Source organism: Pelodiscus sinensis, chromosome 1, assembly GCF_049634645.1.
Source record: "Pelodiscus sinensis isolate JC-2024 chromosome 1, ASM4963464v1, whole genome shotgun sequence".
Taxonomy (NCBI): domain Eukaryota; kingdom Metazoa; phylum Chordata; order Testudines; family Trionychidae; genus Pelodiscus; species Pelodiscus sinensis.
This window is the reverse complement of record NC_134711.1, coordinates 293,101,595-293,129,575: the sequence shown is the minus strand read 5'-3', so window position 1 is coordinate 293,129,575 and position 27,981 is coordinate 293,101,595. Positions and strand designations below refer to the sequence as shown.

Below are 27,981 nucleotides of genomic sequence, written 5' to 3'. Positions count from 1 at the left end.
CTGGGTTTGAGGAGATACATTCTGTTCTCACAGGCTCATAACACAAGGGGACAGTCAATGAAATTAAAAATGTGGCCAACTCATCAAAGGAAATACTTTTTCAAATCATTTGTAATTCGACTGTAAAACATACTGCTACACGATATCATTGAGGCCAAAATCACAGTAGCATTAACACACACACAAAAAAGAGTGTTGGCCATTTATATTGTTAACAAGAATATCCAGATGTTTAATCACTAGTGCTAACACAAACTTTAGGAAAGTTTTGAAGCTAATTCTCCTGCTTTAGGGTTTAAGCCAATCTCTAATTAGTAGAGATCAATGTCAGACGTAGGAGGGTGGGAGGACACAATCTCACCCCACAGCTGCTTGCTTCAGAGTTCTCCTATCTTCTGCTGAAGCATGGGGTATAGGCTGCTATCAGAAACAGGAGCTTGGACTAGATGGATCCGGGCAATTCCCATGTTCCTTTCCAATGTACGCTAGCAGCAGTAGCCCTTTGGGGCCAAGTGGGCAGATCTCTCAGCTGTTCTCCAGGGTCACTCCTTTCACTCTTTTTTTTTTAAAGTCAGCTGCTATGGCTGTGAAGGAAAACCTCCAAATGTGATCAAGTGGCAGGTAACTCAAGCTGCGTCCTGATCCAATAGCTCTGCAGTGTGAGTTGCCTTATTAGTGTCAAAGGATGATAACTCATATGCCACTGATGGCATGTAGGAGTGAGATAGGGGTTTAAACTTGGTGATCTCTAAATGTTGGATATAGGCACCTAAGTCTTTTTGTAGATATAATCCCCAGGCTATAGGAGTTACTTACATTAATAGGTGGTTCCAATAATGATCAAAGAATACCTCATTCTTCTCACCATGATGCTTGTGTTTTCAATGGAATTGCTATAGATTTATTCCAGTTTAGGGCCTAGTTACTGTATGTAGAGGCTGTATAGTTTTGTAGAGACAAGCTCCCAATGAGCATGCAAATCACCACATACTTGCTAAACGAGAGACTGTAAAACCAAGTATCATCAAAAGCCAACACCTCTGTTTGAGATTAATCTACATTTTTTTTAAAGTTTCTTCTGTTTTTACCTAGAGATGAGTTTCAGCCACAACAGCTGGCTATCTGAATTTTGACTCCCAGACAAGTTTGGGAGCATTCAGATTCAGTGTTCTGACTTGTGATCATCTCTCTGCAGCTAGCCCTAATCCTGAGGCAGGGTATCACAGTGCACGTTCTACATTAATTCTGATAATTGGCAGGAGTTTGCCTCTCCTGAATCTCTGTAAAACTCCCCACACTAAAGCAGCCAGTGGCAAAGAGCCTTAGTCACGAATTGTTTTTTTCTGATTATTCTTATAAAAACCTTGCAGCACATTCATGGGCAGTGGGAAGACAATGGTGGAATTCTTCTCAGTAGCCAGCGTGGTTAAGGTCTGCAGGTAGCGCAGCTGGAGGGCTGCTGGAGTCTCAGCTAGCACCGTTGAGGCCTGCTTCAATGCTTTGGAAGCATTCATTTCTCCTTCTGCTGCTATGACCTAAAATGCGATAGAAACGGATATGTTGGTGGCAGTGAGGAATAGCCACCCTCCAGCTGCAGCAAAAATCCTACAATGGTGGATTGTCCTTCAAAAGATACACAGGCCATAGAAGCACCACGTTATATCAATGTGAGAAATATTTCTGTGGGTCTCACCTTAGCTCTGGCTTCTCGTGTTGCTTCGGCTTCAGCAGCCATAGCTCTTTGCATCTCCATAGGGATCCTGACATCTTTGATTTCCACACGTGCTACTTTGATTCCCCATCTATCGGTGGCATTGTCAAGGATAGACTTGGGGAGGGTTTTTTTAAAAAAACAAATAATATGAAAATCAATAGTGTGTGACACAAATGACAAAGCACACTAACCACAATGTCTCAGACCTTCAATATGCTCAGAATTCCAAAACAATTGCAAAAAAATGGAAAAAAGAATAAATGGGAGGATATTGGGATCTGCAGCGGGGCTCTTCAGGAGTGTGTGAAATGGCTAAATAACGCAGATAAATTATTAGTTGTGAACTAGTCTCAGATCTGTGAGGGGCTGGAGAGGTGATGATGTGCATGGGCAAAATGTGCTTGTTTTCTAGTATTGGTTCTGCCAGGTCAGCACAGCTTTGGAAGGGCTGGTCAGAATTAAAGCTGTACATGCCCAAACCTACAGACACTGCTGTGAGTAAATTCCTCAAGTGAAGAATTGTTTGAAGGACCCGGTGCAACAATGACAGCTGTTTGAAAAGGGCCATGAGCATCAGGGAACATAAAGAGGTAAGTAGCCTATGTAAAAGAATAGTACTCAACCTTCGTTGCAGATAAGCCACTCAGTCATCCATTGGAGCCACAGAGAACCTTAGTGCAACTGACACATTGAAACCGCACTGTATTATGTGCCAGCCATACCTAAAAGCTGTATGATACATCACAATGCCTAGCACAGTGGGATCTTGGTCCCTGACTAGGGCTCCTAGGCACTACCACAATCAAGAAAATTGACTCTTCCTCCTTACACAACCTCATGACATATCACCTCTCTCATGTGCACATTTTCTTCTGGCTGCTGGCAGAGGGGTGGGAGTGAGCTGTATTTCATTCTCTCTTCTACTCTCTCTTGACTGCCACAGTGACAGTCCTTGGAAAGAGGGGGAGGGGATTTAAACACTTTCCAATTCTGTCCAGTTCAGTTCAATTCAATACATTTTACTGGCATGACATAAGACAGGGCTACTCAACACGCAGCCTGTGGCCCATGGTTCAGATTGGGTTTACGCAGGGCTCAACACACGGCCCACTGGTGGGAGCCAAAACAAAAAAGTAGTCAATATACTGGTCTTCTGTTGATATATGTTTTAGTAGTTAAATTCCTGGACTGTCATTGCTCATTAAAACTGCTGCCATATGGGTGTAAATCGGGCAAATATTGCATTTTATTAATATCAGCAGAACTGACTTAAATGGGGCCAGTGTGTTGTGTAGTCTTGCCTTAATCTTTATATTCATACCTGTCAGTGTGAAAGAAGCTATTTGCATATATATTTGCGTGTATATGCAACCACTATTAAGTTGCAGCCCACAGCATGTGCTGTGAGTATCATTGTGGCCCCCGGGGCTTCTAAAGTTGAGTAGCCCTGACGTAAGAGATCGGTGGTCCCAAACTTTAATCAAGCATTTGCTCATATTTACAAAAGGTGTCATGCCAGACCAACCTGATCTCCTTCTTTGAGAAAGTGGCCACATTCTTTAGAAAAAGGAAATATAGCAGCTCTAATCTACCTGCATTTCTGTCAGGCATTTGATACAGTTTCACATGGGAATATTTTAGTGACATTGGAGAAGAGGGGAATTAATATGAGCACTGAAAGATGGATAAGGAGCTGGTTAAAGGGGAGAGTACAATGGGATATACTGAAAGGTGAACTCTCAGGCTGAAGGGAGGTCAAGTGCCTCTGGATTGGCCAGAGGATCAACATTATTTAATATTTTTATTACTGACCTTGGTACAAAATATAGGAGTGTGAGAATAAAACTTGTGGCTGACTCAAAGTTGGGAGGTATTGCCGATACAAATGAAGACTAGACTATCAAACAAAAAGATGGGAACAGCTTTGCAAATTGGATGAATAGAAATGGGATGAAATTTAATAATTCAAGTGCAAGGCCATGCATTTAGGTACAAAAATATTTGCTATAATATTTGAAATAATCTCCTAGTGTAGATATGGCCTAAGGGTCTAAGATAGAGCATCTGGTGACTATGGATTTCTCCACCATAGTATGGTATTGATAATTTCTAAAGAAGTGGCAGGGAGCCTCATCTCAAGATGTTTTTACGGTCTCATTCATATTTCAAAAAGTTAAGTCCAGAGAGTCCTGTTTACTTAAAAAAAAAGATTAATAGTTTTATCAGATATTCTGAGAATGTATTTTTACAATATTTCTTCCCTATTTTTCAGTAGGCAGTGTATGTAAAAGTTAAAATAAAATACAATAATTGTTAAAAGGCCCCCAATGTTTAAGATGATATTCCATACAATGAGACTCTGTACTCATCAATGGAACATTAGATGTGGATTTACCTGGATATTGTGAGCAATCTCTTCTCGACCAGACAAGATCTGGGACAGGCTTTGGGTGCCTAGAACATTTCTCAAAGTGGTCTGTGCCAGCAGGTTAGTAGCTAGATGGACATTTGTGACATTAGCCACTGCACAGACAGCACTATGGATTTTGTAGTAGACCACTCCATCAACTTGGGTAGTTACCGAATCTTTTGTAAGAATCTATGAAAAACAAACATACAGAGATGGGATAATTATCAAGGAATCACAAATCCCAATGTTATGGAGTCTTCTGTTTCCTGTAGTGAAACAAGAAGCCACTATATTCAAATAAATTAAGAGAAATTGTCCTCAGGGTCATCATCAGGATTTACTACTAAAGCAGCTCTTGGTGCAAAGTATTCAAGTGACTCTCTCTGTTAACAAGTTATCGTTATTCTGAGTGCATTTGTCTTGGAATAATCATTGGTGGTTATCCTGTTTCAGTGTTGTGGATTAGGACCTTGTTTCTTGTCCATGCAGTGCTAACTTAATTTGAGGTACAGCTCTGGCATCTCTAAAAAGTAAAGGATGTGCTTGCTCTCAGTATATAAACATCAATGAAAAATATGGATATTCATGGAATTTAAAATCATAGGAACAAGAAGGTGTGGGGGACAACAGTTAGGTAACACGTTCTTAACTGGTCTGTACGTAAGCACTCCAGGCCACATTCACCAACAGTGAAGGGAGCTATAAATCTCCTATACCCCAATGAACAATTCATCTTGTTGTAGCATAAGTGGTATTTCCACTGCTGTCGTACCCTCAGAATAGGTGTGGGGCATCTTTAGTTTGTAGGCAAGGGCTCCATGGAAACCCTGCCCAAAGAGATTGCAGGGAGGTTGTACCAAGTAAGTATATTCCCAGGCTATTATGGTCAACATCCTTCCTGTACCAACCTACCCAGGTTCTGAATTGGCTCTCTTCATCCCTTTTGTACAACATCTCCCCCTTCCCCTTTCTGCTATATCATCTTCCCTCCATGCCAGCTGGCTTTCCATCGCTGAAGTCCTTGCCTCTCACAGCTATGCTGGGGGTTGGAAGAAACCTCTCTGAAGCTGGTGGGCATAATAGTCCCCCTTCATACAAGCTAAAACTACAAAGCAGTTTCCTGTGTGGAATAGAGAGCTGGATCAATAGGACCCACAAACACAGGCCATATGCTCATGGAGTAGGAGTTGAGCAATGCACACCTCCCCCAAATGTAACAAGTTACAGCGCTGTAAAGTGCCAGTGTAAACGGACTATCAGTGCTGTTAGCTACTCCCCTCATGGAGGTGGTTTTCCTTGAGCACTGGGAGAGCTCTCTCCCAGCACTTGTGTAATGGTCACACTTTCAGTTTACAACAGGGCCACAGCAGCGCTTTAATTTTAGAAGTGTAAACAAAGCCCAAGTCTATAGTGCTACCAAAGACAGAGGCCTTGTCTATACTTACCTGGAATGGAACATTAGGTTGAATTAAGGTTGAAGATACGCAACTCCAGTTACATTATTGCATAGCTGGAGTCGACATGGCTTAATTCAACCTTCAGCACCATCTCCACAGGAGGAGGTCAATGGGAGAAATATGTATTGGCGTCAATGGGGGCGTGCTCAGCATTCAATTTAGTGGGTCTTTCTGGACCCGCTAAATCAAACTCCGAAAGATCGACCACCGCAGTGTCAGTCTTCATGGTAATGAAGACGTGGCTAACATCTGAAACTATTGTAGATTAAATTTCCAGTGTAAAGGATTATTGAGCTGTTGTTACCTCTTGTGGAGGAATGTTACAAGTAATGGTTCTAAGATCAACCCTGGCAAAAACATCTGTGCACGGAAGAACCATGATCAAACCTGGAAAAAAGAAGAAATGTCCAAAGCTGAAACATCTTTAGCTATAGGCTAAACTCTGATTGCATATCAAGCAAACCTCTGAAAACTACTATTCCTATTGTGCAATTAGAATAGTCCTCAGAGAAACAAACAGAGATGTCACAATATAAATGTGAATTCAGTATGGTTCACTATGGAGAATTGGATTGGGAGTTGGGAGAACTCCACTCTGAGATCTGCCATAGGACCTAGGGCAAGTTACTTCCTTTTTCTGTGACTCTGTTTCCCCTGAAGCTTTTTGTTTATTTAAAGCATTAGCTCTTCAGGATGGTAGTTCAGGGGAAACTACATCATTTAGTATGATCCCTCCCCCAATCCCTGAGCCTGCCCACTTTTTAGGCTACATGGCTGTTTTTGAAAGGACAAGAGATAGTTATATGATAAGGGATTCATCCTCCATTCCTATTCCACTGTCTCACTGTACCTTTTCCAATGCACTGTCTTTCATCTGCACTGTGCAAAAGTAATTATTATAACAATGTAGAAAGCATTCTTGATCAATTCCTATTGCACCAGCACATGAAGACCCCAACTATGATGCCAGGTGCTGTGTTAGGTGCTGTACACACATTTTGTAAGAGATTGTCTCCGCCCCAAAGAGGTTACAACTTTAAATGGACAAGACAGATAAAGTGTGAGAAAGGAGGCATTGTTATACCCATTTTACAGATAGCAAACTGAGGTCCAGGGAGATTAAATGACTTGCCCAAGGTCACACAGAATTAGAATTCAGATCTAAGTCTCTCTCCAGTGTGCTAAACTCAAAATCACCTTTCCCCTGCATGTGAACTTTAAGATAAAGCCAGAATTAGATCTCAGGATCTGCTGGCTTCCTTTCCAAATAGCAATATGGAAAAAAACAAGTGGGCAGACAAATGGACAAAGAATCACTTTCTACTTTTTACTGTGCCTTGGACACGTTCCTTGCATTATCCATTCTCTGAACAAGGATTACATGAAATATTTGTTGGTTACAATGGAAACAGAAGAAAACTCCATTTACTCACCCGGGCCCTTTGCTTTTTTAGACACTATCCGTCCCAGCCGAAATATGACAGCACGCTCATATTCTCTGATAACCTACGAAAATATATTTAAAATAGAATGTAACACTAATGTTACCCACACTCCTGCTGGGTGTGATTCACTGTCCCATGTAGTGGCAGTTATACCACTTACCAAGAGAAAAAATTAGTTTGTTCTACAGCCAGAGCTGAGCTCCAGATAACTTTAACTCAAGTGATTGAGATGCATGCACAAAACTCCAGAGGTTCCAGGTTTGGTTCTGCCTACTGGTGTTATGCTAAAATCACCCCCTCCCTGACTTTATGTCCTTCAAACCACATTGAATTATCAAAATTAATGCATTTTTTGTCTTGTTCTCCCCTCTTCCTGTCCCTTGCTGTGGAATGTCAGGCCTCAATCCTGACATACTTATGCATGTGATTATCTTTATGTATTTGAGTAGCTCCATTGATTTAATTGGGACTACTCACATCTCGTACTTCAAGTTCCTTGTGTGCATGAGGGCTTGCAGTCTTGGTCTTAGATTGTAAAATCATTAGGCTGCATATAGACTGGCATGATTTTGTGGAAATAATTTAACGGAAAAGTTTTTCCGTTAAAAGTATTTCCGCAAAAGAGCGTCTAGATTGGCATGGATGCTTTTGCACAAAAAGTGCTTTTGCGCAAAAGCATCCGTGCCCAATCTAGACACGCTTTTGTGCAAGAAAGCTCCAATGGCCATTTTAGCCATCAGGCTTTCTTGTGCAAAAAATTAAGATGCCTGTCTACACTGGCCCTCTTGCGCAAGTATTCTTGCACAAGAGGGCTTACTCCTGAGCGGAAGCGTCAAAGTATTTGCGCAAGAAGCACTGAATTCTTACATTAGAACGTCAGTGCTCTTGCGCAAATTCAAGCAGCCAGTGTAGACAGCTGGCAAGTTTTTGCACAAAAGCAACTGCTTTTGCGCAAAATCTTGCCAGTCTAGATGCACTCATTATGTCGGGGTCACCAGTGTCGTACCTTGGTGTCTTGTACCTCGGTACCTGCAGTGGTCTGGACTGTCAGTGTCAGTGTTGTCTGGTTAGAGTCATCCTGGCGCGCTCCTGACAGGACCTCTACTCCGTCGGTGATGATAAACTTTCGGCTGCATGCGTAACAATCGGTACTTCCTTTATCTAGAGTGTTAGACCCCGTGCACTTGGGTCAACACAGGAGATCTCTGAGAGGCCCCGGAAACGACAGATGCAGGCAAGGTTTGAAATCAATCGAGCAGGTTTATTGTCAAATGCGAAGCTCTACCAGTCGGTAACAGAGATCGGTACAATGTTACACCACTGGGCACTATGGCCCGTGTTGACAAGGTACCAACACTGGGCAGGCCTATTGCCATATAACAGATATTAACAGCAGTTAGTCAAAGTTAAGCTACTATGCATTCTGTAAGTTTAGGCAATAACACCTGCCATTCAGGCGCCTAATGTGCCCCCCCGCCCCCTAAGGTCGGCCAGAGAGCACCTTTTGCAGGGTCCTTTTATAGACAGGTACAAACAACTTACGTCATTTCTTTACATACCAGGTTACCACCCTCTGTTGCCTAGTTACCACCCCTCACCGTACGGAAGGGGGGCCTACTTACTATCCTTCATGCTGTCAATCTCGACCCGGTCCTGAACCTAGATCGGTATGTGCATTAGTTTTTAGGGAGTCTTTGTACCAAGACATTCCTTAAGATGTTCCATTACTCCCCTTTGGCTTACAGTCTGTACCCAGTGCCTCTCTGTGTCCTTCCATGCTTCACCTAACGTACACAATTACACAGTTGTCAGTAGGGCCTCTTTCTTGGCTCCTGTTACTGAACGAAAGTCTTGCTCACTAGATTGCAGGCCTATTGCTGTTTTCATATTACAGGCCTCTATTTAGGCCTGCTGTCTCCATGCTACTGACCCTCAACTTACTACAGGCTGTAGACCTGAATTTGTATTTGTCTGTACAAACACTGATGTTTTTTTCCTCAGTCTCTCTTTACAGCACCTCAGAAACATCTATTAATTTATTCTCACAGCATCCCTGTGAAGTAGTATCCCAGTCTGAGCGCTGTAGGCACAGAGAATATAGGTAAACTTAGCCAAGGTTATACAGGAAACCTGTGGAGGAACACGGACCAGAACGCAGAACCCTTGCATCCCAATCTTGCACCTTGACTACAAAAACAATACTTTTCCCCATAACATGGGGTACAAAGGGCTTTTTGCCCTGGTGAAATACATAATACTAAGAGACCATTCGCTCAGTGTTCCAGTTCCCATCAGCTTACCTTTAAGCACATCCAGATGGAGAAAGGAAAGGTTATAAGCACCAACAGGAATGAAAGTGAAACCAGGATCCAGCCGAAGGCCCCGATTCCAGCCTTCTTATCTGCTAAAGTAAAACAAAAAGACAGGAACCATTGCCACTTGCCTGGTCAATCTGCTGAGTTTATAATAAAAGATCTGGAACAAAAAAAAGAAGCTTCATAGACGCATAGACTTTAAGGTCAGAAGGGACCATTATGATCATCTAGTCTGACCCCCTGCACAGTGCAGGCCACAGAATCTCACCTCCCCCCCCCCCCAAATAATCCTCTCACCTATATCTCAGGGTATGTCTACACTACCCTCCTAGTTCAAACTAGGAGGGTAATGTAGGCATACCGCACTTGCAAATGAAGCCCGGGATTTGAATTTCCCGGGCTTCATTTGCATAAGCCGGGCGCCACCATTTTTAAATCCCATCTCATTCGAACCCCGTGCCGTGCGGCTACACGCGGCACGGACTAGGTAGTTCAGACTAGGCTTCCTAGTCCGAACTACCGTTACTCCTTGTGGAATGAGGAGTAACAGTAGTTCAGACTAGGAAGCCTAGTCCGAACTACCTAGTCCGTGCCACGTGTAGTCGCACGGCACGGGGTTCGAACGAGTCAGGATTTTAAAATGGCGGCACCCGTCTTATGCAAATGAAGCCCGGGAAATTCAAATCCCGGGCTTCATTTGCAAGTGCGGTATGACTACATTACCCTCCTAGTTCGAACTAGGAGGATAGTGTAGACATACCCTCCGATATTGAAACTTTCAGATAGTTTGAAGACCCCAAGATGCAGAGAATCCTCCAGCTGTGATCTGTACCCCATGCTACAGAGGAAGGTGAAAAACCTCCAGGGCCTCTGCCAATCTACCCTGGAGGAAAATTCCTTCCCAACCCCAAATATGGCGATCAGCTAAACCCTGAGCATGTGGGCAAGACTCACCAGCTAGACACCCAGAAAGTTCTCTATAGTAACTCTTATTATCCCTCCATTGACCTATTTCCCACTGATAATGAATGGTCAATTAGTTACCAAGATCATGTTATCTCATCAAACCATCCCCTTCATAAACTCGGCAGCTACGTCTACACTGGCCCCTTTTCCGGAAGGGGCATGTTAATTTCAACTATCGTAGTAGGGAAATCCACGGGGGATTTAAATATCCCCCGCGGCATTTAAATAAAAATGTCCGCCGCTTTTTTCCGGCTTTTAGAAAAGCCGGAAAAAAGCGTCTACACTGGCCCCGATCCTCTGGAAAAAGCGCCCTTCAAAGTAGGAATAAGAGCCTCCGGAAAAGGGCGCTTTTTCCGGAGGATCGGGGCCAGTGTAGACGCTCTTTTCCGGCTTTTCTAAAAGCCGGAAAAAAGCGGCGGACATTTTTATTTAAATGCCGCGGGGGATATTTAAATCCCCCGCGGATTTCCCTACTACGATAGTTGAAATTAACATGCCCCTTCCGGAAAAGGGGCCAGTGTAGACGAGCCCATCTAGTTTAATCTTGAAGCCAGATAGATCTTTTGCCCCCACTATTTCCCTTGGAAGGCTGTTCCAGAACTTCACTCCTCTAATGGTTAGAAACATTCGTCTAATCTCAAATCTAAACTTCCTACTAGCCAGCTTATATCCATTTGTTCTTGTGTCCACATTGGTATTAAGCTTAAATAATTCCTCTCCCTCCCTGGTATTTATCCCTCTAATATATTTAAAGAGTGCAATCATGTCCCCCCTCAGCCTTCTTTTGGTTAAGGTAAACAAGCCAAGCTCCTTGAGTCTCCTTTCATAAGACAGGTTTTCCATTCCTCGGATCATCCTAGTGGCCCTTCTTTGTACCTGTTCCAGTTTGAATTCATCCTTCTTGAACATGGGAGACCAGAACTGCACACAGTATTCCAGATGGGGTCTCACCAATGTCTTGTATAATGGCATTAACACCTCCTTATCCCTACTGGAAATACCTCGCCTATTACATCCCAAGACCATATTAGCCTTTTTCATGGCCATGTCACAATGGCGGCTCATAGTCATCCTATAATCAACCAGGACTCCGAGGTCCTTCTTTTCCTCCATTACTTCCAACTGATGTGTCCCCAGCTTATAACTAAAATTCTTGTTATTAATCCCTAAATGCATAACCTTACACTTCTCACTATTAAATTTCATCCTATTGCTATCACTCCAATTTACAAGGTCATCCAGGTCTTCCAGTATGATATTCCGATCCTTTTCTGAATTGGCAATACCTCCCAACTTTGTCATCTGCAGATTTTATCAGGACACTTTCACTTTTGGTGCCAAGGTCAGCAATAAAAAGATTAAACAAAATTGGCCCTAAAACTGATCCCTGAGGAACTCCGCTAGTAGCCTTCCTCCAATCTGACAGTTCACCTTTCAGTATGACCCGCTCTAGTCTCCCCTTTAACCAGTTGCTTATCCACCTCTCAACTTTCATATTAATCCCTATCTTTTCCAATTTAACCAATAATTCCCGATGTGGAACTGTATCAAATGCCTTACTAAAGTCGAGGTAGATTAGATCCACTGCATTTCCTTTATCTAAAAAATCTGTTACTTTCTCAAAAAAGGAGATCAGGTTGGTTTGGCACGATCTACCTTTTGTAAAACCATGTTGTAATTTGTCCCAATTGCCATTAGCCTCAATGTCTCTAACTACTTTCTCCTTCAAAATTTTTTCCAAGATCTTGTATACTACAGATGTCAAACTAATAGGCCTATAGTTACCTGGGTCGCTTTTTTTCCCTTTCTTAAAAATAGGAACTATATTAGCAATTCTCCAGTCAAATGGTACAACCCCTGAGTTTAGAGATTTATTAAAAAATTTTGCTAACGGACTTGCAATTTCATGTGCCAGTTCCTTTAATATTCTTGGATGAAGATTATCTGGGCCCCCCAATTTACTCCCATTAAGCTGTTCAAGTTTCAGAAGGGTAGCTGAGTTAGTCTGTAACAGGAAAAACTTAAAAAACAACAAATAGTCTGGTAGCACCTTAGTCTAGTCTTTTTTTCCAATTGCTTTTCCGGAAGAGGCTTTTCCAACATGTAGATGAGGCCAAATGGTGGAAAAAGCCTCTTGTTTTGGAGGAGCCCTTATTCCCCATAGAAGGAGCTATACAGGGCTCCCCAAGGCTATGTCTAGACTACATCCCTCTTTCGAAAGAGGGATGTAAATTAGACATATCAAAATTGCAAATGAAGCCAGGATTTGAATTTCCCACGCTTCATTTGCATAATCGTGTCATGGCGTTTTTTTAAAAAACGCTATTTTGAAAAGCCTTTTTTGAAAGATCCTGTACTCCTCAAAAAACGAGATTTACAGGATCTTTAAAAAAAGGCTTTTCTTTTTGAAAGAACTGTCTAGACCGCGGTTTCACTTTTGAAATAGCGTTTTTCAAAAAAAGCCGTGGCACGATTATGCAAATGAAGCGTGGGAAATTCAAATCCTGGCTTAATTTGCAAGTTTGATATGTCTAATTTACACCCCTCTTTTGAAAGAGGGATATAGTTTAGACATATCCCAAAAGAGCATCTCTGCTCTTCCACGAAAAAAAGCAGAAGAACAAACGCATTCTCTAAATGCAGCAGAGTTTTTCCGGCATACTTCTGGCATCCCGAAAAACCCTCGCAATGTAGCCATAGCCTGGGAGAGCGGAGATAAGCAGGGGAAGGGATACTAAGGAGCAGAGCTACAAAGAGGAAAAGCCAGAGTGCTCCCCACCACCACCCCGGAAGGGTGACAAATCCAACATAGTCACATACAAAAGGGGCATTTGGGGCATAAGCAGTAGGAACCAGGGTAAGAGAAGTGGAGGGAGCCACTGAAGGGGAAGAACAGCTGCAGGAACCAATTTTTCAGTGAGGAGTGTGGCCATTATACATTTTTGTGGGCATTCAAGTGAGCAACAAAAGCTGAATGCTACTGCGTCGTCTGCCCAAGTGTGTCATTCCTCACCACTGCTTGGAGAGGAAGAGAGAGAAGGTTTCATCACCCTAACACAGGATACACAGGAGGCCTGCTCCGAGGCAGAGTGTAGAGGCTTTTCCAAACAAACTGCTCCAGCCCTGCTCCCACCCTGGGCTTAGCACAATCTGTGGTTGGAGCCTGCTCTTCATACCTAAACCCCTGTACTCCTACACCAGAATTAAGGTCTTCCCTGCTCACATGCTCTGCTTGGGATCCAAACTTTGCCTCATGGGAAAGGCTTCTCCTTGTATAACTTATACAGACTGGCTGCCGGCCCTGTTCCCGGGGACTATAGAATAGTCGACTAACCAATAAGCATTCATGAGCTTACTCAACTGTTTGATTAATGGATATTTAACATCCCTAGCAGAGGTTCATACATTAAACTATAGAGGTCCCAGGTTTGATTCTGATTATATTCAACTGGGGTCTATTGATAAAACCCCATTTTAAACTTTGAGCTGCCTAAGTTCCATTTAAAATTAGGTGTTATCTGTTATCTCATTTAAACGTGTGAATATGGAGGCATATGAATGTGTGGCAATGGGATCCGTCCCAGACTCTAGTCTGTCTCAGTAGCCAGCTGCCAGCATCACCTTAATGGCCAAAGAACAATGGGAGAGAGCCCTGCAAAAGAACCCACCCAAGAAAGAGACAAAAATCCCATCAAGAAAAGTCACATCTGCTGTTAACTGGTGCCTCATTGTCATACAGTGCCCTGTGGCATGGAACAGGACAGGCTCTGTGGACTAAACCATATAAAAAGATTGGTGCAAAACTAGAAGCACCGGTGCACACCGACACAACCCAGCTCCCCTCTTTGTATCTAAACCACCTGGCCAGTGGACTAGAATGAGCAACTGAGGCTGGCAATTATATCCCATCTTTAGAAATGTGTGTATGAGGGTGGATGGTTTTAGTAGCTAGGGACAGTAAGGCTGTGTCTACACTGCACCCCTTTTCCAGAAAAGGGATGCAGATGAGACAAGTCGGAATTGCAAATGAAGCGGGGGATTTAAATATCCCCCGCTTCATTTGTATAAACATGGTTGCTGCTTTTTTCCGGCTCGGAGCTTTGCCGGAGAAAAGCGCCAGTCTAGACGGGATCTTTCGGAAAATAAAATCAGGAATAAGGGATCTTCCAGAAAAGCCCCGAGTGCAATGGAAAGCCTGGAGAGAATGGAGCTAGTAAATAGTTCCAATCCATATTGGGCCACTGACTGAAAGCTGTTACCTGTTAAGTTGCTTGGCTTAGGTGGAATGAGTCCTATACTTAGGATCCTTCATTACAAAACCACATGTTTAACTGGCACCATTTGGTACCCTCATAGCTAGTTTTAGCAGAGGAGGCTAAGGATTGTACGAGTATGGACTCTGAATTAGCCTATCCCCTACAGGTGACTGTCCGCAGATAATGGCTGAGGCACATGGGCAGGTAAGCTGGGATTAATGCTGTCCATGGAGATGGCGGAATCCACAGCTAGCAACCTGAGTCCTGTGACACACACTTAACTCTCTCCAATATACTCACATTCATTGGGGTATTTTTCCAATAAGAATGGAAGGAACACTTACCAACTAGAGTCTCCTTACTCTCCTTCCCAGGGGAGTCTCTCCCAGAATCCATCTCATTATAGAGAAATCCTTGTTACCTCACAGGCCGGAATAAAGATACCCCCTCAAATGGAAAAAGCAGAGTGGCAGCAGAACAAGCTTTCACCTGTGACAGTGTCCCCACGGGATTAGTTACCCAGGTGAGGGAGGAATGTTTACAATAACAAAGTCTGATGGGCCGTTTCTCTCTGGAGTAACTCCCCTGGTTTCAATGACTGCACTCCAGGCTGACTGTGGCCCAGCACATTTTGTTGATGCAGAATTGTCTCCGGGAATGATTGCCACACACCTCAGCAATGAATAGCACAATTTTACAGCCATGTCAGTCGACAAAGCTGAACTGTAAACTTTCTAGGACAAGGATTCTTTCTTAATCTGCACCTTTACTGTATCCAGTGTAACATGGCCCCAATTTTGTTTAGGTGCAATACAAATAATAATGTAAGGATGTAAGTGAACATCCAAGGAGCATAGTGAGTGAATCCTCCTTCTCCTCTTCTAGGCGTATAAGTGACACCTTAACAATTAATTATTATTAACAATAATAATGCTAATAATAATAATAATAAACAACTTTTATAGTGTACTAAGACCTAGAGGCTAAACAAGTTGAAGTCTTATTGTGCTGAACACTGTATAAACATATGGAAACCTGTTCAGTCTTTAATTCCTTCCATTGCCCGGGAATTATATGCTTCAGAGAGTATTTTGCTACACTTCCTGAAACTCTTTGATTTAGAGCTAATATGAAAGTGGCTGTAATTAGAGTGAAAATAAGACAAAACCATTTGAGAAAAGTAGGAGTGTAAGCCGATGTCAGCCCCTTCTATAGGCACAGGATAAAATGTCATTGCATGTTTTTTTCACTCTCTCATTTAGTGCATTAAATGTATTTTATTATTCATCTTCTGCATCACAATTTAATTCTCCATCTATATCCATTACTTCCTTATTGTTGCCATTACATTGAATTACATTTGCATAATGCTTGTTACAGCCCAGGCTGTGTTCTCTCCATGAATGGGCACCAGGCTGCTATATTACACCCACCCACTGGATGCAGTGGACTTCCAAGCTCACTGGGTTTGCACAGCATGCAAGCACCATCTCTGGATCTGGGCTCTCAGGCACACTTCAGAGGAGCAGACTCACTGTTGGACACACTGTCCTTCCGGGATGGGATCCCACAGTCCAGCTGCCTTGGCCCCCAACCAATACCGACACTCCAAGTCTCCACCTCTGTTTATACGTGCAGCCCTCAGAACTCACTTTGTGGGCACTGTAGGGGTGAGTTCAACTCTTTGAGAATGTGTGACAGATAAAGCTTTGCCTACATTGTTAGCTTCATGGGGCAGAGCCTGTCTCTCAAATATATTTGTACAGTGCCCGGCACAATATGGCCTTGGCCCATGAGAGGCTCTCCTAAGCACTATGGTATCACTCATAATAATATTCCTAGACAGCACAGAGGGTATCAAAAATACAGCTATACCCTGCTCCTCAGTCTATGCTCACCCCTTCTGTGAATGCTTTATCCTCTGAACTGTCATTCATGTTAAAATTCGACACTTTCCAAAAAGGACTCAACAAACATTTGAACTATCTCACCCATTACCAAGATAGTTTCCCCAATTATCACCTCTAATACCATTAACTCACAAACATCCCACTCTCCCTACCTCTAATATCATCAATTCACACTTACCTTCCTTCCTTCCCCCCCACCCTGCATCCCCCTCCTGTTCTGCAATGTGATTTGTCCTTTTCATATTTGTTCATTTTTTTTAATTGTATCCTTTGGTATATATGGTTGTGACTATTTTCTTCCACTATTTGATCTGAGGAAGTGGGTCTGGCCCACGAAAGCTCATCATCTAATAAACCATCTTGTTAGTCTTTAAAGTGCTACATTGTCCTGCATTTTGCTTCAGCTACACCAGACAAACACGGCTACATTTCTATCACTATTGGCCCAGTCCGTGTGAGAGGCAGGTAGCGCCCTCTTCCTCCTGCAGTCCATGAGTTTGCTGGCAATTACGCAGCTGGTGTATGAGGGGAAAAAGCGCATCTGGGGCAGAGCCTAATCGTAAATAAAGGTCCAGCTCCCCTTTGTCAGTTGAGTCACTGTGATGGAGGGAAGGGTTACTACCCTTTTCTGGACATCCCAGCAGTTAGTTCACTAAATTTCCCATAAGGCAGAGGTAGGCAAAAGCCTCTCAATTGGCTGAATCCGGCCCGCCTTGGGCTTTGATTTAGCCCGTGAGGCACTTACAGGCCCCGCTGGGGGAGGAGGAAAGGAGCTCAGCCCCGTCCCTCCACCCCCACCTCCACCCCCCCACGCTGCTGCTGGAGAGGAGGCAGCGCTGGGGCTGAGGCTTCTCAAAAGGGCCGGGCCAAGAGGCACTGCTACCGCAGCCACGTGGCCTAGGGCCAGCCCCTGAGGTGCTGCTTCTTTAGCCACGTGGTCTGGGGCTAGCTCCAGGGGCTGGGGGTGGCCCCAGTCTGCATGGCCACAGTAGCAGCGCCTTTGGGGCCATCACGTGGCCACGGCAGCAGTGCCTCTGGGGCTGGCCCCAGGCTGCGGCGCCTCTGGCGTCTGGAGCAGCATGGGGCCGCATGACTGCAGTGCCTTCAGGACCAGCCCCAAGCTATGTGGCTGAAGCAGCAGCACCTCTGAGCAGCCTGTGGCTGTAGCCCCAAGCTGCGTAGCCATGACAGAGGCGCCTCCAGGCTCCAAGGCGGCTTGTGGTCACGGTGCTTTGGGGCCAGCCACATGTCTGTGGCAGTGGCACCTCTGGACTCCAGGGAGGCCTGTGGCTGCAGTGCCTTGGGGCCAGGACCGGATCATGTGGACACAGCAGCAGTGTCTCTGGCCTCCGGGACCACATGGCCACAGCAGTGGGGCCTCCTTCCAGGGCAGCCAGGACAGCATGGCTGTGGCCAATGCTGCAAGGGAGCATGAACCCAGGTAAAGCTCCCCATCATGCCCAGACTCCCCACCCCAATCCTGTCACTTCCTCCCCCCCCCAAGACCCAGCACCCCCAGCTTGCTCTGACACCCTCCCTTGTTCTTATACCCCCTCTCCTGTCCACACACTGCACCCTCCCTTGTTCCTGCTCCCTCCACCTGGCCAGACACCCTACTCCCAGCCTGCTTCTGCACCCCAGCTCCCCCCCAGATCCTGCACCCCATCCCTATCCTACTTGCTGGCAGCCGTGTCTCATTCACTGTACCCTTCATTTTTGTCCCTACCCCAGAGCCTATGGAGGTCCATAAAAGCCACTAACTCCAGAACCGCAGAAAAGTTAATCTGGTCTATGGGAAACTCTGAACCTTAGTTTCCCCCTTTCCTTCCCCTCACCCCATGAGGGTGGGGCACCAAACGAGTGAGGTGTCTCAGGTGGGGCCACATCAGTGAGGGCTGAGGGTTTTTGGAGGAGTTTTTTTTTCTTCTCACTTGTGTGGTCCCCAACTGATTTTTTGTGGGCCAGTGTTTCTAGATCCAAAAAGGATTCCCCACCTTTCCATAAATAAAGAAAACATGGAAACCTTTTGTGTTGGACATAATATTTTACTTTATTTAAAAACACTTAATTTGTTTCATAATTTAAATTAAACTGTTCTTACTAGCGGCAGCTGGTTCAGCAAATAAGGTCACTGTACCTAGCAGGGTAGTTCTCAACCCCACCCCGCCCATGGCCACTTCCAAAATTTGTGAAGTGGCTCCCCCTTCCAAAATTATTGCCGCCCCCCCTCCCCCCCGATAAACTTGAGACTGTAGGTCCTAAAGAGTCTCCAATTTGTGTTGATAGGGAGCCAGAAGCGCCAATGAAAAAAGTGTGTGAGTTTTGAATTAAAAAGCAGGACCTTCCTGCTGCAGTGTTTGTGTGACCAGCGCCAGACTGGGAGGCATGAGTTAAGCCAGGAAAAAGGCATGGAATTTCCAGTGATATTCATGCCTAAGGAAGGACTAAACCTTGGAACAACAGATACATGAGTACAACCAGAAATGTTTAGTTAGGTGTGATCAGGTTATTTTCTTCATTTCTGAGCTTGTTGGACTCCTCTGTACTGCGCCATGTTTCTTCCCCCATACACTGTAACTTTTTAACTGAATCCCAGGGAAGCAATTCTCTGTTTTTAATCTTGCCTTTTTCAGTTGCTCTGTAACACCTAGCAACCAAATAGTGCTTTACCATGTGTGTCTTTGTTTTAATGACCGTTTTAAGATTATGATCTGGTTCCTGTGGCCTAGAAGGCAGGAGGTTCTGTGTGCACCTGCCTAAAACTGCCAGGTTGGCTATTCAAAATTACAGTTTGTTTTCAAGCTTTCTCCTGAGGGAGGGTTAAAGAGCTTGAGAGCACCCCACAAGAAGAAATTACCAAGTGCTTCTTCCTGGGCTTTCAAAGGGCTTTTTGCTGTTGGGTAGTGGCAGTGTACCACCCAATGTCAGGGAGTCTGTGACCGTAGGAAGTTTTTAAGCAAAAGCCTTTAGCAGATGTGTATTTTAAAGTCTCTTGCTAGCCCCCACCCTCTGTGCTTGAAGAAGCAGAGTGAGGAATAGCCTGGACAGTCACTTTCTTCATAGCCCTAGATGGGGGTATCACAACCATGGCAAAAGTGCCCCCTCCTGGACGCTCACCAGGCTGTGAGTTTGGACCCATAAACTGGGACCCCATGTGCTTTTAAGCTCCTTTTGGTTCCCAAATAGGCACTAGTTAGGCTCTGGCTCCAGCCTTTCCGGCACATTTCCTGTGCACAGATTCTTTATCTGGTACTCATTCTGAAAGGACTAACAGGCTGCGTCTAGACCGGCATGATTTTGCGGAAATACTTTTAACAGAAAAGTTTTTCCGTTAAAGTATTTCTGCAAAAGAGTGTCTAGATTGGCACGGATGCTTTTGCGCAAAAGCATCCGTGCCCAGTATTGACGCACTTTTGCGCAAGAAAGCTCCGATGGCCATTTTAGCCATTGGGCTTTCTTGCACAAAAAATTAAGGTGCCTGTCTACACTGGCCCTCTTGCGCAAGTATTCTTGTGCAAGAGGGCTTATCCCTGAGTGGGAGCGTCAAAGTATTTGTGCAAGAAATACTGAATTCTTACATTAGAACATCAGTGCTCTTGCTCAAATTCAAGCTGCCAGTGTAGACAGCTGACATCTATACTGCAGCTGCTTTTGCGCAAAATCTTGCCAGTCTAGATGCACCCACAGTGTATCCTCTAATCTCCTCTGCAACTCAAGCACACTCTTTCCGTGGGAGCACACTAGTTTATAGTTCACCTCTTCTGGGTCAAATGATGGGTGAAGCAAACAGACACAGACTTTGCAGAAAAATGTATAAAACTAGTCACTCGGCATCCTGAATCCTCAGTGCTTGAATGTTCTTTGGATTCAGTTCAGTGTGACTTCAGGGCTCTGGTCCTCTTTGCTGGACTTCACTCTTCCAGCACAGGCCTTCTCCTCCACAGCAGGGAGACTTGACTCCTTGCAATCAGTGTTCAAAAAGTTTTCTTTGTTCAGGGCTCCTTCCTCTCTAAGTTTCCAAGAGTGACTTCTCAGCCATTAGCCTTAGCTAAAGAATAAAGCTGATCGAATGCAGGTAATTACTGCAGTGGTTCATGTCTAGGCTATGTGTCCTGTCAGAGTCCTCACCTGGAATGCTTCCACCAACTTCAGAGTGTGGGCATTGTAGGGCACTCACAACTGGAACGGCCCTCATCCCCTACAGCCCACAGCCTTAGCTCTCTGCAGACAAGCTGGTGAAAACTGCTTTCATCTGGGGTGTAGCATGGCCCTGGTTCTGTTCAGGCAAGATCTAGTCTGCTGTAAATGGTTTATTCAAAGACAGATACTCAGGTGCCTTGTCCAAGCTCCTTAACACAAGAGGAGTGAGGCATGGTGCCAGTAAAGGTGATCAACATAACCTCACAGACATCATAATCCCACACAGAGCTCATAAATTGCACAATGACAGACTCCCAAGACCATTACAGCCCTGGAAACAAACTGGGAGAACCAGCTTGCTTTATCCTTGTCCTCCCACCCACACCCACTTTTTTTTTAAGCAACCTCCTTGTTCTCATAGATGAAATTTATTAAAAGTTGATGGCACCTCCTGAAAGACATTTCAGATTCACTGTCATGGTCTGGTCTTACCAAGACATAGCCGTTCTAACCTATACTGAAAAATACAGTCATTAAGGCTACGTCTAGACTACACACTTTTTTCAAAAGAGGCTTTTTCAAAAGATACTTTTGGAAAAGCCTCTTTCAAAAAAAAGGTATCTAGACTACAATCAGTACTTTCGAAAAAGCAAGAAGTCTGGATGTTCTCTTTCGAAAAAGCACAGTTTGCATTACATAGCACCTTTTTTCAAAAGAGCACTTTCGAAAAAAGGCATTCTTCCTCATAAAACGAGGTTTTCCACGGTCAAAAAAACTGCTGCGTTCTTTCAATTTACTTTCGAAAGAACGCGGCAGCAGTCTAGACACAGGGGAAGTTTTTTCGAAAAAACCCTATAGTCTAGACACACCCAGAGAAAGAGTTCATAAAAATCAAACTGGACTTCATAAGTTTACAAAGATTCCCCATGTGGTGAGAATACTCATTTATACCTATTTGCTGCATCTGTTGTTATCCAGCAGAGAACATATTCAGTTGAAAATAAGAGACAAATTTTAGAATGACAACTTTATTGCCAACTTTAGGAGCTCAAAAATGATCCATCGGACCCTTCAAAAATTAGGAAAAGTGACTCAAAAAATCAGGAGATATAAAATAATAAAGATTACATTGTGTTTTTTGGTCTGGCTTTTGAGCTTGAACATCCCCTGCCCATTGTGTGAGAGACAAGGTGGTAATAGCTTTTATTGGACCAATATCTGAGAAAAGCTATTACCTCACCCACCTTTTCTTGCTGATATCCCAGATAAATATAGTTACAAATACAATGCATGCAGATCTTGTGTTGTTCACGCTCCCAAATGTATTGAGCAATGTGATATTGGTCCCTGAGCCAGGAGCTCTCACCCCCACCTACTTCTTTCCCTGTCCTGCAAATAATCCTGTCCTTCCAGTTTCCCCTATCTGTGCAACCCACACAGCTCCAACTTCACTTCCACCCCTCTCAGGGCTTCTCATCCCTGTCCTGGCCTCATAGAGATTGAGGAAAGAGTAGTGCCACTGTGAGCTGCCAGACTCTTTAGCCCCTTAGGCTATGTCTATGCTTGCGGCTTGTTGCGTGAGAAATATGCAAATGAGGCTAAGCGTGGAATATCGCCGAGTCTCATTTGCATACCTAATGAGACACCATTTTTGCAGAAGAGGCTCTTGCGCCAGAAGGAGCTGTCTACACTGCCCCTTCTTGCACAAGAAAACCCCTCTTGCGCAATGCTGTTATTCCTGAAAATAATAGGCGTAGCGGCATTGCTCAAGAGGGGTTTTCTTGTGCAAGAAGAGGCAGTGTAGACAGCTCCTTCTGGTGCAAGAGTCTCTTCTGCAAAAATGGCGGTTTATTAGATATGCAAATGAGGCTCGGCGATATTCCACGCTTAGCCTCATTTGCATACTTCTCACGCAAGAAGCCGCGAGTGTAGACATAGCCTTAGTGTTGCCACTCAGGAATTTGTGACCAATGGGGCTACTTTTGAAAGGCAACAAGCAACTTGTTGGGCTATACCTATGTAATCCCCCCCGTTCGGTAGCCCAGTGTGAGGTTATTCAGCATAGGGGAAGGCTTGTGGGAAGCTAAGCCTGAGGCTGGTTGGTGTGCTCTGCATTGTGTATTGTGTGTGTGTGCACCTCAGACCAGACCCACTCAGATAAACCACCTGGAGCAGGCTTTATTCTGTAAAAAACAAAGCAGGATCACAGTTCAGCAGCCCCTCCTCTCAGCATGCAGCCTGTGCGCTGCTTCTAGCACAGTCCCTGCTGAGACCCTCCCGGGGGCAGAGGTTACAGCACACAACCCAGCCCCCTTACAACATGTTCCAACCCCCACAGTAACTAAACCCCACAATTACCAAGTCCAGGTTCTCCCTTTGTGTCACTTAAACTCCTCTTAGGGGGCTCTATAGCCCTTCCTGGTCCTACCTGTAAAAAAACATAGAACAGGATCACAGTTCAGCAGCCTTTTTTCTGTGCATGCAGCCTATGTGCTGCTTCTAGCACAGTCCCTGCTGGGGGCAGAGGGAACATCCTGGCAGGAACCAGGAAGTTCTCCCAACATGATGCAGTTTGTAGTCCACAACTTGTAGTTCTCGGACTGCTGCTGAAACACACTGGACCTTGGGCTACACTTATAAATTCCTTTCTTGGGGCAAAAATTGGGCAATTTAACTTAATGCCCTGCTGCTCCCCAGTTCCAACTCTTTAGTGCCACTTGGTGGCTTTCATCCAGGTGCATGTACAGCTGGACCAAATCTGCCTCTTCCCCAGCCAGCAGAAGCCCTGCAGAGCATGCTCCTTGGGAACAAAGCTACACTGGCCACAGAAAAGTGTGGCTTCCTTTTGGCTGCAGGATGTACCCAGGGAAGCAGGTGCAGGATATTAACCTGGAAGTGGCCCATATGCACATGAACAATGGCTACTGATCAGCCAAGGTAGAGTCTGTCCAAGACATATTTCCTCTTCCTCACGTAATGGTCAATGTCCATGACTGATCAGAGGGTCCCATGCCTCAGTTGAAAGACATTTCCAGTGGCACAATAGCAGTGGATGAATTCAAAACCGACTCCCTCCCCAATACCGCATCATGAAACCTGTAGCCTCTCCTTATAGGACTCCCACCTAAGCACTGAGCAGGCCCCAGAATGCTTAGGTATGAGAGCTGAGCTTTATGTGGTATAAGCACACTGAATTCTTAGAGAACAGGGGAGGGAGCTGGGGCTAAATCTAGATTCATATTTTGTGTGTTCCTGAAGGAGGCACTGAACAAGTAACACCATCTCAGAAAATGGGTTGGGGTTTTTTCCCTGATTTTACTAAAAATAATGCTGTCCATTAGAAACAATATCTGCACAGTCTTCTACAGGTTTGATAGTTACGTGAAACCTACTGAATCATAACAGTAATAATCACTGCTCCCTGCTGCCTATTGAGAAATCCCGATGGTGATCATAACAAGTATGTCTCTTGGAAGATGAAGCAGACAGTGTTTCTCTTTTCTCTGAGTGTCTGTATTTTCCTTCATGAAGTTGGTGATTCAGTTTATTTTATATATTTATTTAATTTTAGTTTCCTACTCTGTTTCTTTGGGAGGAAGCATCTGAAATGCGTACACGTTTTTAAAGGAGTTAATAGAGGAGGGAAGTTGGACATCTACCCCTCTGGTGCCACCTGCACCCATCTCAACAAACTCTTCAACAGTTCATCATGGCTACTCTATCAGACCACAGCAGGTGGTCTCAGGGGCTCTCCTCCTATCACCGTTCCCTGATTAGGGGAAGGAACCAGAACTCTCTTCCTTGAACCATGATGAGATCAGAGCAATACAGGAAAGCATGGGGAGAGAAGAAGGGAGTAAAAGCTATGAAGTTGGGGAATTCAGCTCAGTTCCCTAATCTTTCCTATACTCCTACCCTCTTCAAAACATGGCTCCCTGACAGTCTCTGAATCCTATGCCAGTACCTGCCCGTCCATGGGGAGGTGAGCTGTGAAGGCAGGACAAGGCTAGGCTGGACACGCAGAAAGGTGGGCGACGGAGATAACACATGGACACTGAAGAGCCTAATGTGCTTCCAGTGTCTTATGTGGCAGGTTTAATTATTGACAAGGAGACAGAGGCAGTGGAGGAAGAGAGCAGGGCTGTGTAACACGCAAGGGCTGAGAAACTATCTTCAAAAGAACCAGGAAAATAATTGCCCAAAACACTTCTTAATGCAGCTATACTATTGCCTAATGATGCCTTGTGCTTTTTCAAAGTATCAGGTTTAGTTACATCTAAGCATCTGAAAACAGGAAACACGAACATAGAGGTACACGCTGCTCCTAAAATGCAATTCTAACCCTGCCCTCTTTGAGTGATGCCCCAACACAGCAGTAACATACCTGTTAGCATTCTTCCCATTGGAGTATTACACACCTCTGAGAGCAAGGCACGTAAGCACTGTAGGACAAAAGTCTAGTACTTACTTTTCAGTAAAGCAAACCTCAGATTAGAGCAGGCATAGCAAACAGGAGCTGCCTACACCTATACTGTACTCAGATTCTACTCCACCCATGCCACTCCAGATTGCAAAATCTCCCCTCCTTATTGCTCTAATGTTGCCTGCTAAGGCGTTGCTTTCACTTCCCCCTCATTAAGGCATGGAAACCACGCTTGTGTGTACAGGCAGTCCCCGGGTTACATGGATCCGACTTACATCGGATCCCTACTTACAAACGGGGTGAGGCAACCCCGCACTAGCTGCTTCCCCCCAGCAGACCAAGGAGATGCGAAGCTAGCCCCTCCCCCCAGCAGACCAGGGAGACGCGGAGCGGCTTTTCTCAGCAGACACCTCAACTTGAGAATAAAGGACTGAGGGAAGTGAGGTGTGGGAGAATAAAACTGAGTTCTGGAGAAATGTTTGGCTAGAGTTTCCCCTACAATATGTACCAGTTCCGACTTACATACAAATTCAACTTAAGAACAAACCTACAGTCCCTATCTTGTACGTAACCCGGGGACTGCCTGTACTACTTGACTAATAATTCCTGTAAGACCCCTGTGTAGCACTACTGACACAACCTGCAGAACTCAGTGCAGACTACATCACTGTGGATCTTTCATGCTCCTCTCGTCATTCAGTGAAATAACTCCACCAGTCTACACCAACTGCCATTCCCTCTACCATCAAAACAGCTACATCTAACCCAGAACACAGCAATTGGAATGCATTGAAATGCTGCAGCGATTCAAATTTGTGGACCAAAACATAAACTGGCAGTTTCCAAGTTATTTTCCATTTCCTTTAATATGGTATCCGTTACTGAAACATTCTCTGTGGCTATTGCCAGCTCTAGGGGAACCGATTGGTATTTGTATTTCCTACTTTGAATTTGTAGTACTTTAACTCTTCACTTCCTGGTTTTCTGATATTGTGTGTAGCTGACATTGGTGTTCTGGAATAGCAGGAAGTACCACAAGGCAACCTGAACCTCATTAGCAAAGTTTTGGAACAGTTGATTTAAGTAAAAAGTCCTTGCCAATATACACCTGGCATTGTCCACTGTCAGAAGACAGGATACTGGGCTAGATGGACCTTTGATCTGACCCAGTGTGGCAGTTCTCAGGCTCTGGGTAAAACCTTGGATGGATTGTCTGGGAGAAGCCCTTTCATCGGCTGTTTGGAAGGGAATCTATTTAAAAAAAAAAAACAGGATAGCCCATCCTGTTTAGGTTAATAATTGGGTAATAGAATACAATGTTTACATCTGGGGAGAAAAATTAAAACAGAGATTTGTCTCAATTTTAATCACCAAGAATACTTAAGAGTGATAGGGTGTTCCTGCTATAAGTTGCCCCGGTATACATCTGTTCCACACTAAAGTCGTTAACGCTAATAGGAACTGATGCATTATAGGTCCTCCCATTCCCTGCTCTTATGTTGCATGCCAAAAAAAAAACCCACCCCCAAAAATCCCAATTTGTGCAAATGGAAGTCAGCCGCAAGAAAAAAATTTCACGCTTTTAAATTGTTTTGCTATAAGTCCAAGGCTACGTCTACACTGGCCCCTTTTCCGGAAGGGGCATGTTAATTTCAGAAGCCGTAATAGGGAAATCCGCGGGGGATTTAAATATCCCCCGCGGCATTTAAATAAAAATGTCCGCCGCTTTTTTCCGGCTTTTAAAAAAGCCGGAAAAGAGCATCTACACTGGCCCCGATCCTCCGGAAAAAAAAGCCCTTTTCCGGAGGATCTTATTCCTACTTTGAAGTAGGAATAAGGGGCCAGTGTAGACGTAGCCCAAGTGTTTTGGAACATACCTTGGACTTAGTGAGGATGGCCTGTATTATTCAGCATGATATGGCTCAGAATGGGAAGTCTTTTCCAGAGAAATGGCTAAAAATTGGAATGTCAGCTGGCCTGAAGCTGCTGATGGGATCAGGGTCCTGTTGCTTAATGTTATGCTCTGTGGCAGAGTCTGCTTCAAGGGCCAGATCTATTATTTGCGGGGTATGATGACTGAATTGTAACAGAACTTCGATTAGATACACGGCTCTCACAATGTTGTTTGCAATCAACATGCACCTCATCTTGCTTCGTGTGTGTCACTTTAGTAATACCAGTAAGAAAAAAAACCATGTGGATGAAAACCAGCAGAATGTAGCAACACTGTGCACGGGCAATGGTAAAATGTCTCATGGGCCGCATCCAGAACCCCAATGGTCTGCAGGTCACCCTTGGGCCACCATTGCACTATATCCAAATTTGGTCAATTGCCCTAATGTTTCTGGACATCAACCACATATTCTCGTCCCCAAAATGGAGCGGCTTTATATCTGATAATATTTATCCTCACTAGTACACAATGCTTACATTCAAATATATTAAACTGAAACAAGAAACATTATCTGTTACCTGTCCTTCCTCCTGAAAACTAACCAAGTGCTAGACAGTAATAGTTGTGCAATGAAATGCAGGTCTGGAAAAAGATAGCTGAACACACAAGATGACCTCAAAAACAAAATGAGGTTTTTCAATTCAATGTATGATTAGATCCAAATTGAAGAAAACAGTGAAGACTTCTCTCTCACCTTCAGCATCAAAGCATTTATGCAACAACTGTTTTGCTGGGAAAGATTTTTGTATGATAAGTTATCTTTCAGACATGTGAAAACAGATGTGTCACTCTTTTTGCTGCTTCATGCAGTTTAAAGTAATAGAGAATCAAATAATGCATTTAAATACTGGCCTGATTCAGATATACTGAGGATATTTATTGTATTGTCACACTGTTTGTTTTTAAGTAACTAGATTATGTTCAGCAGAATATTCTATATTTTACCATAGAATCTCTCACTTCAATTAATCTAAGATAAAACTTTAGGAAA

General features: G+C 44.2%; 1 protein-coding gene across 2 annotated transcripts; it reads right to left on the bottom strand.

Moving 5' to 3' along the window:
- Window positions 1-112: 112 nt before the first annotated feature.
- Window positions 113-15,068, bottom strand: STOML3 (stomatin like 3). 2 transcript variants are annotated; one of them, XM_025185588.2, is made up of 7 exons: window positions 14,908-15,068; window positions 9,327-9,427; window positions 7,015-7,087; window positions 5,886-5,968; window positions 4,110-4,313; window positions 1,694-1,828; window positions 113-1,535 (listed from the first exon to the last, which is right to left on the bottom strand). In XM_025185588.2, the coding sequence occupies exons 1-7, from the start codon at window positions 14,957-14,959 to the stop codon at window positions 1,323-1,325; spliced, it is 861 nt and encodes a 286-aa protein (XP_025041373.2). In that variant the 5' UTR covers window positions 14,960-15,068; the 3' UTR covers window positions 113-1,322. The 2 variants fall into 2 exon arrangements, with proteins under 2 accessions (XP_025041373.2, XP_006125002.2); XM_006124940.4 differs by having other exon boundaries at window positions 9,327-9,430; window positions 14,908-15,067.
- Window positions 15,069-27,981: the final 12,913 nt, after the last annotated feature.

Excerpts from the sequence above, each read along its gene's own strand:
- STOML3 (XM_006124940.4), bottom strand. The coding sequence starts at position 14,959 with ATGGATTCTGGGAGAGACTCCCCTGGGAAGGAGAGTAAGGAGACTCTA. Across the intron at positions 9,431-14,907 it reads GAGTAAGGAGACTCTAGTTG|CAGATAAGAAGGCTGGAATC; the intron begins GTAAGTGTTCCT and ends GTTTTACTTTAG. Across the intron at positions 1,536-1,693 it reads CACGAGAAGCCAGAGCTAAG|GTCATAGCAGCAGAAGGAGA; the intron begins GTGAGACCCACA and ends ATCGCATTTTAG.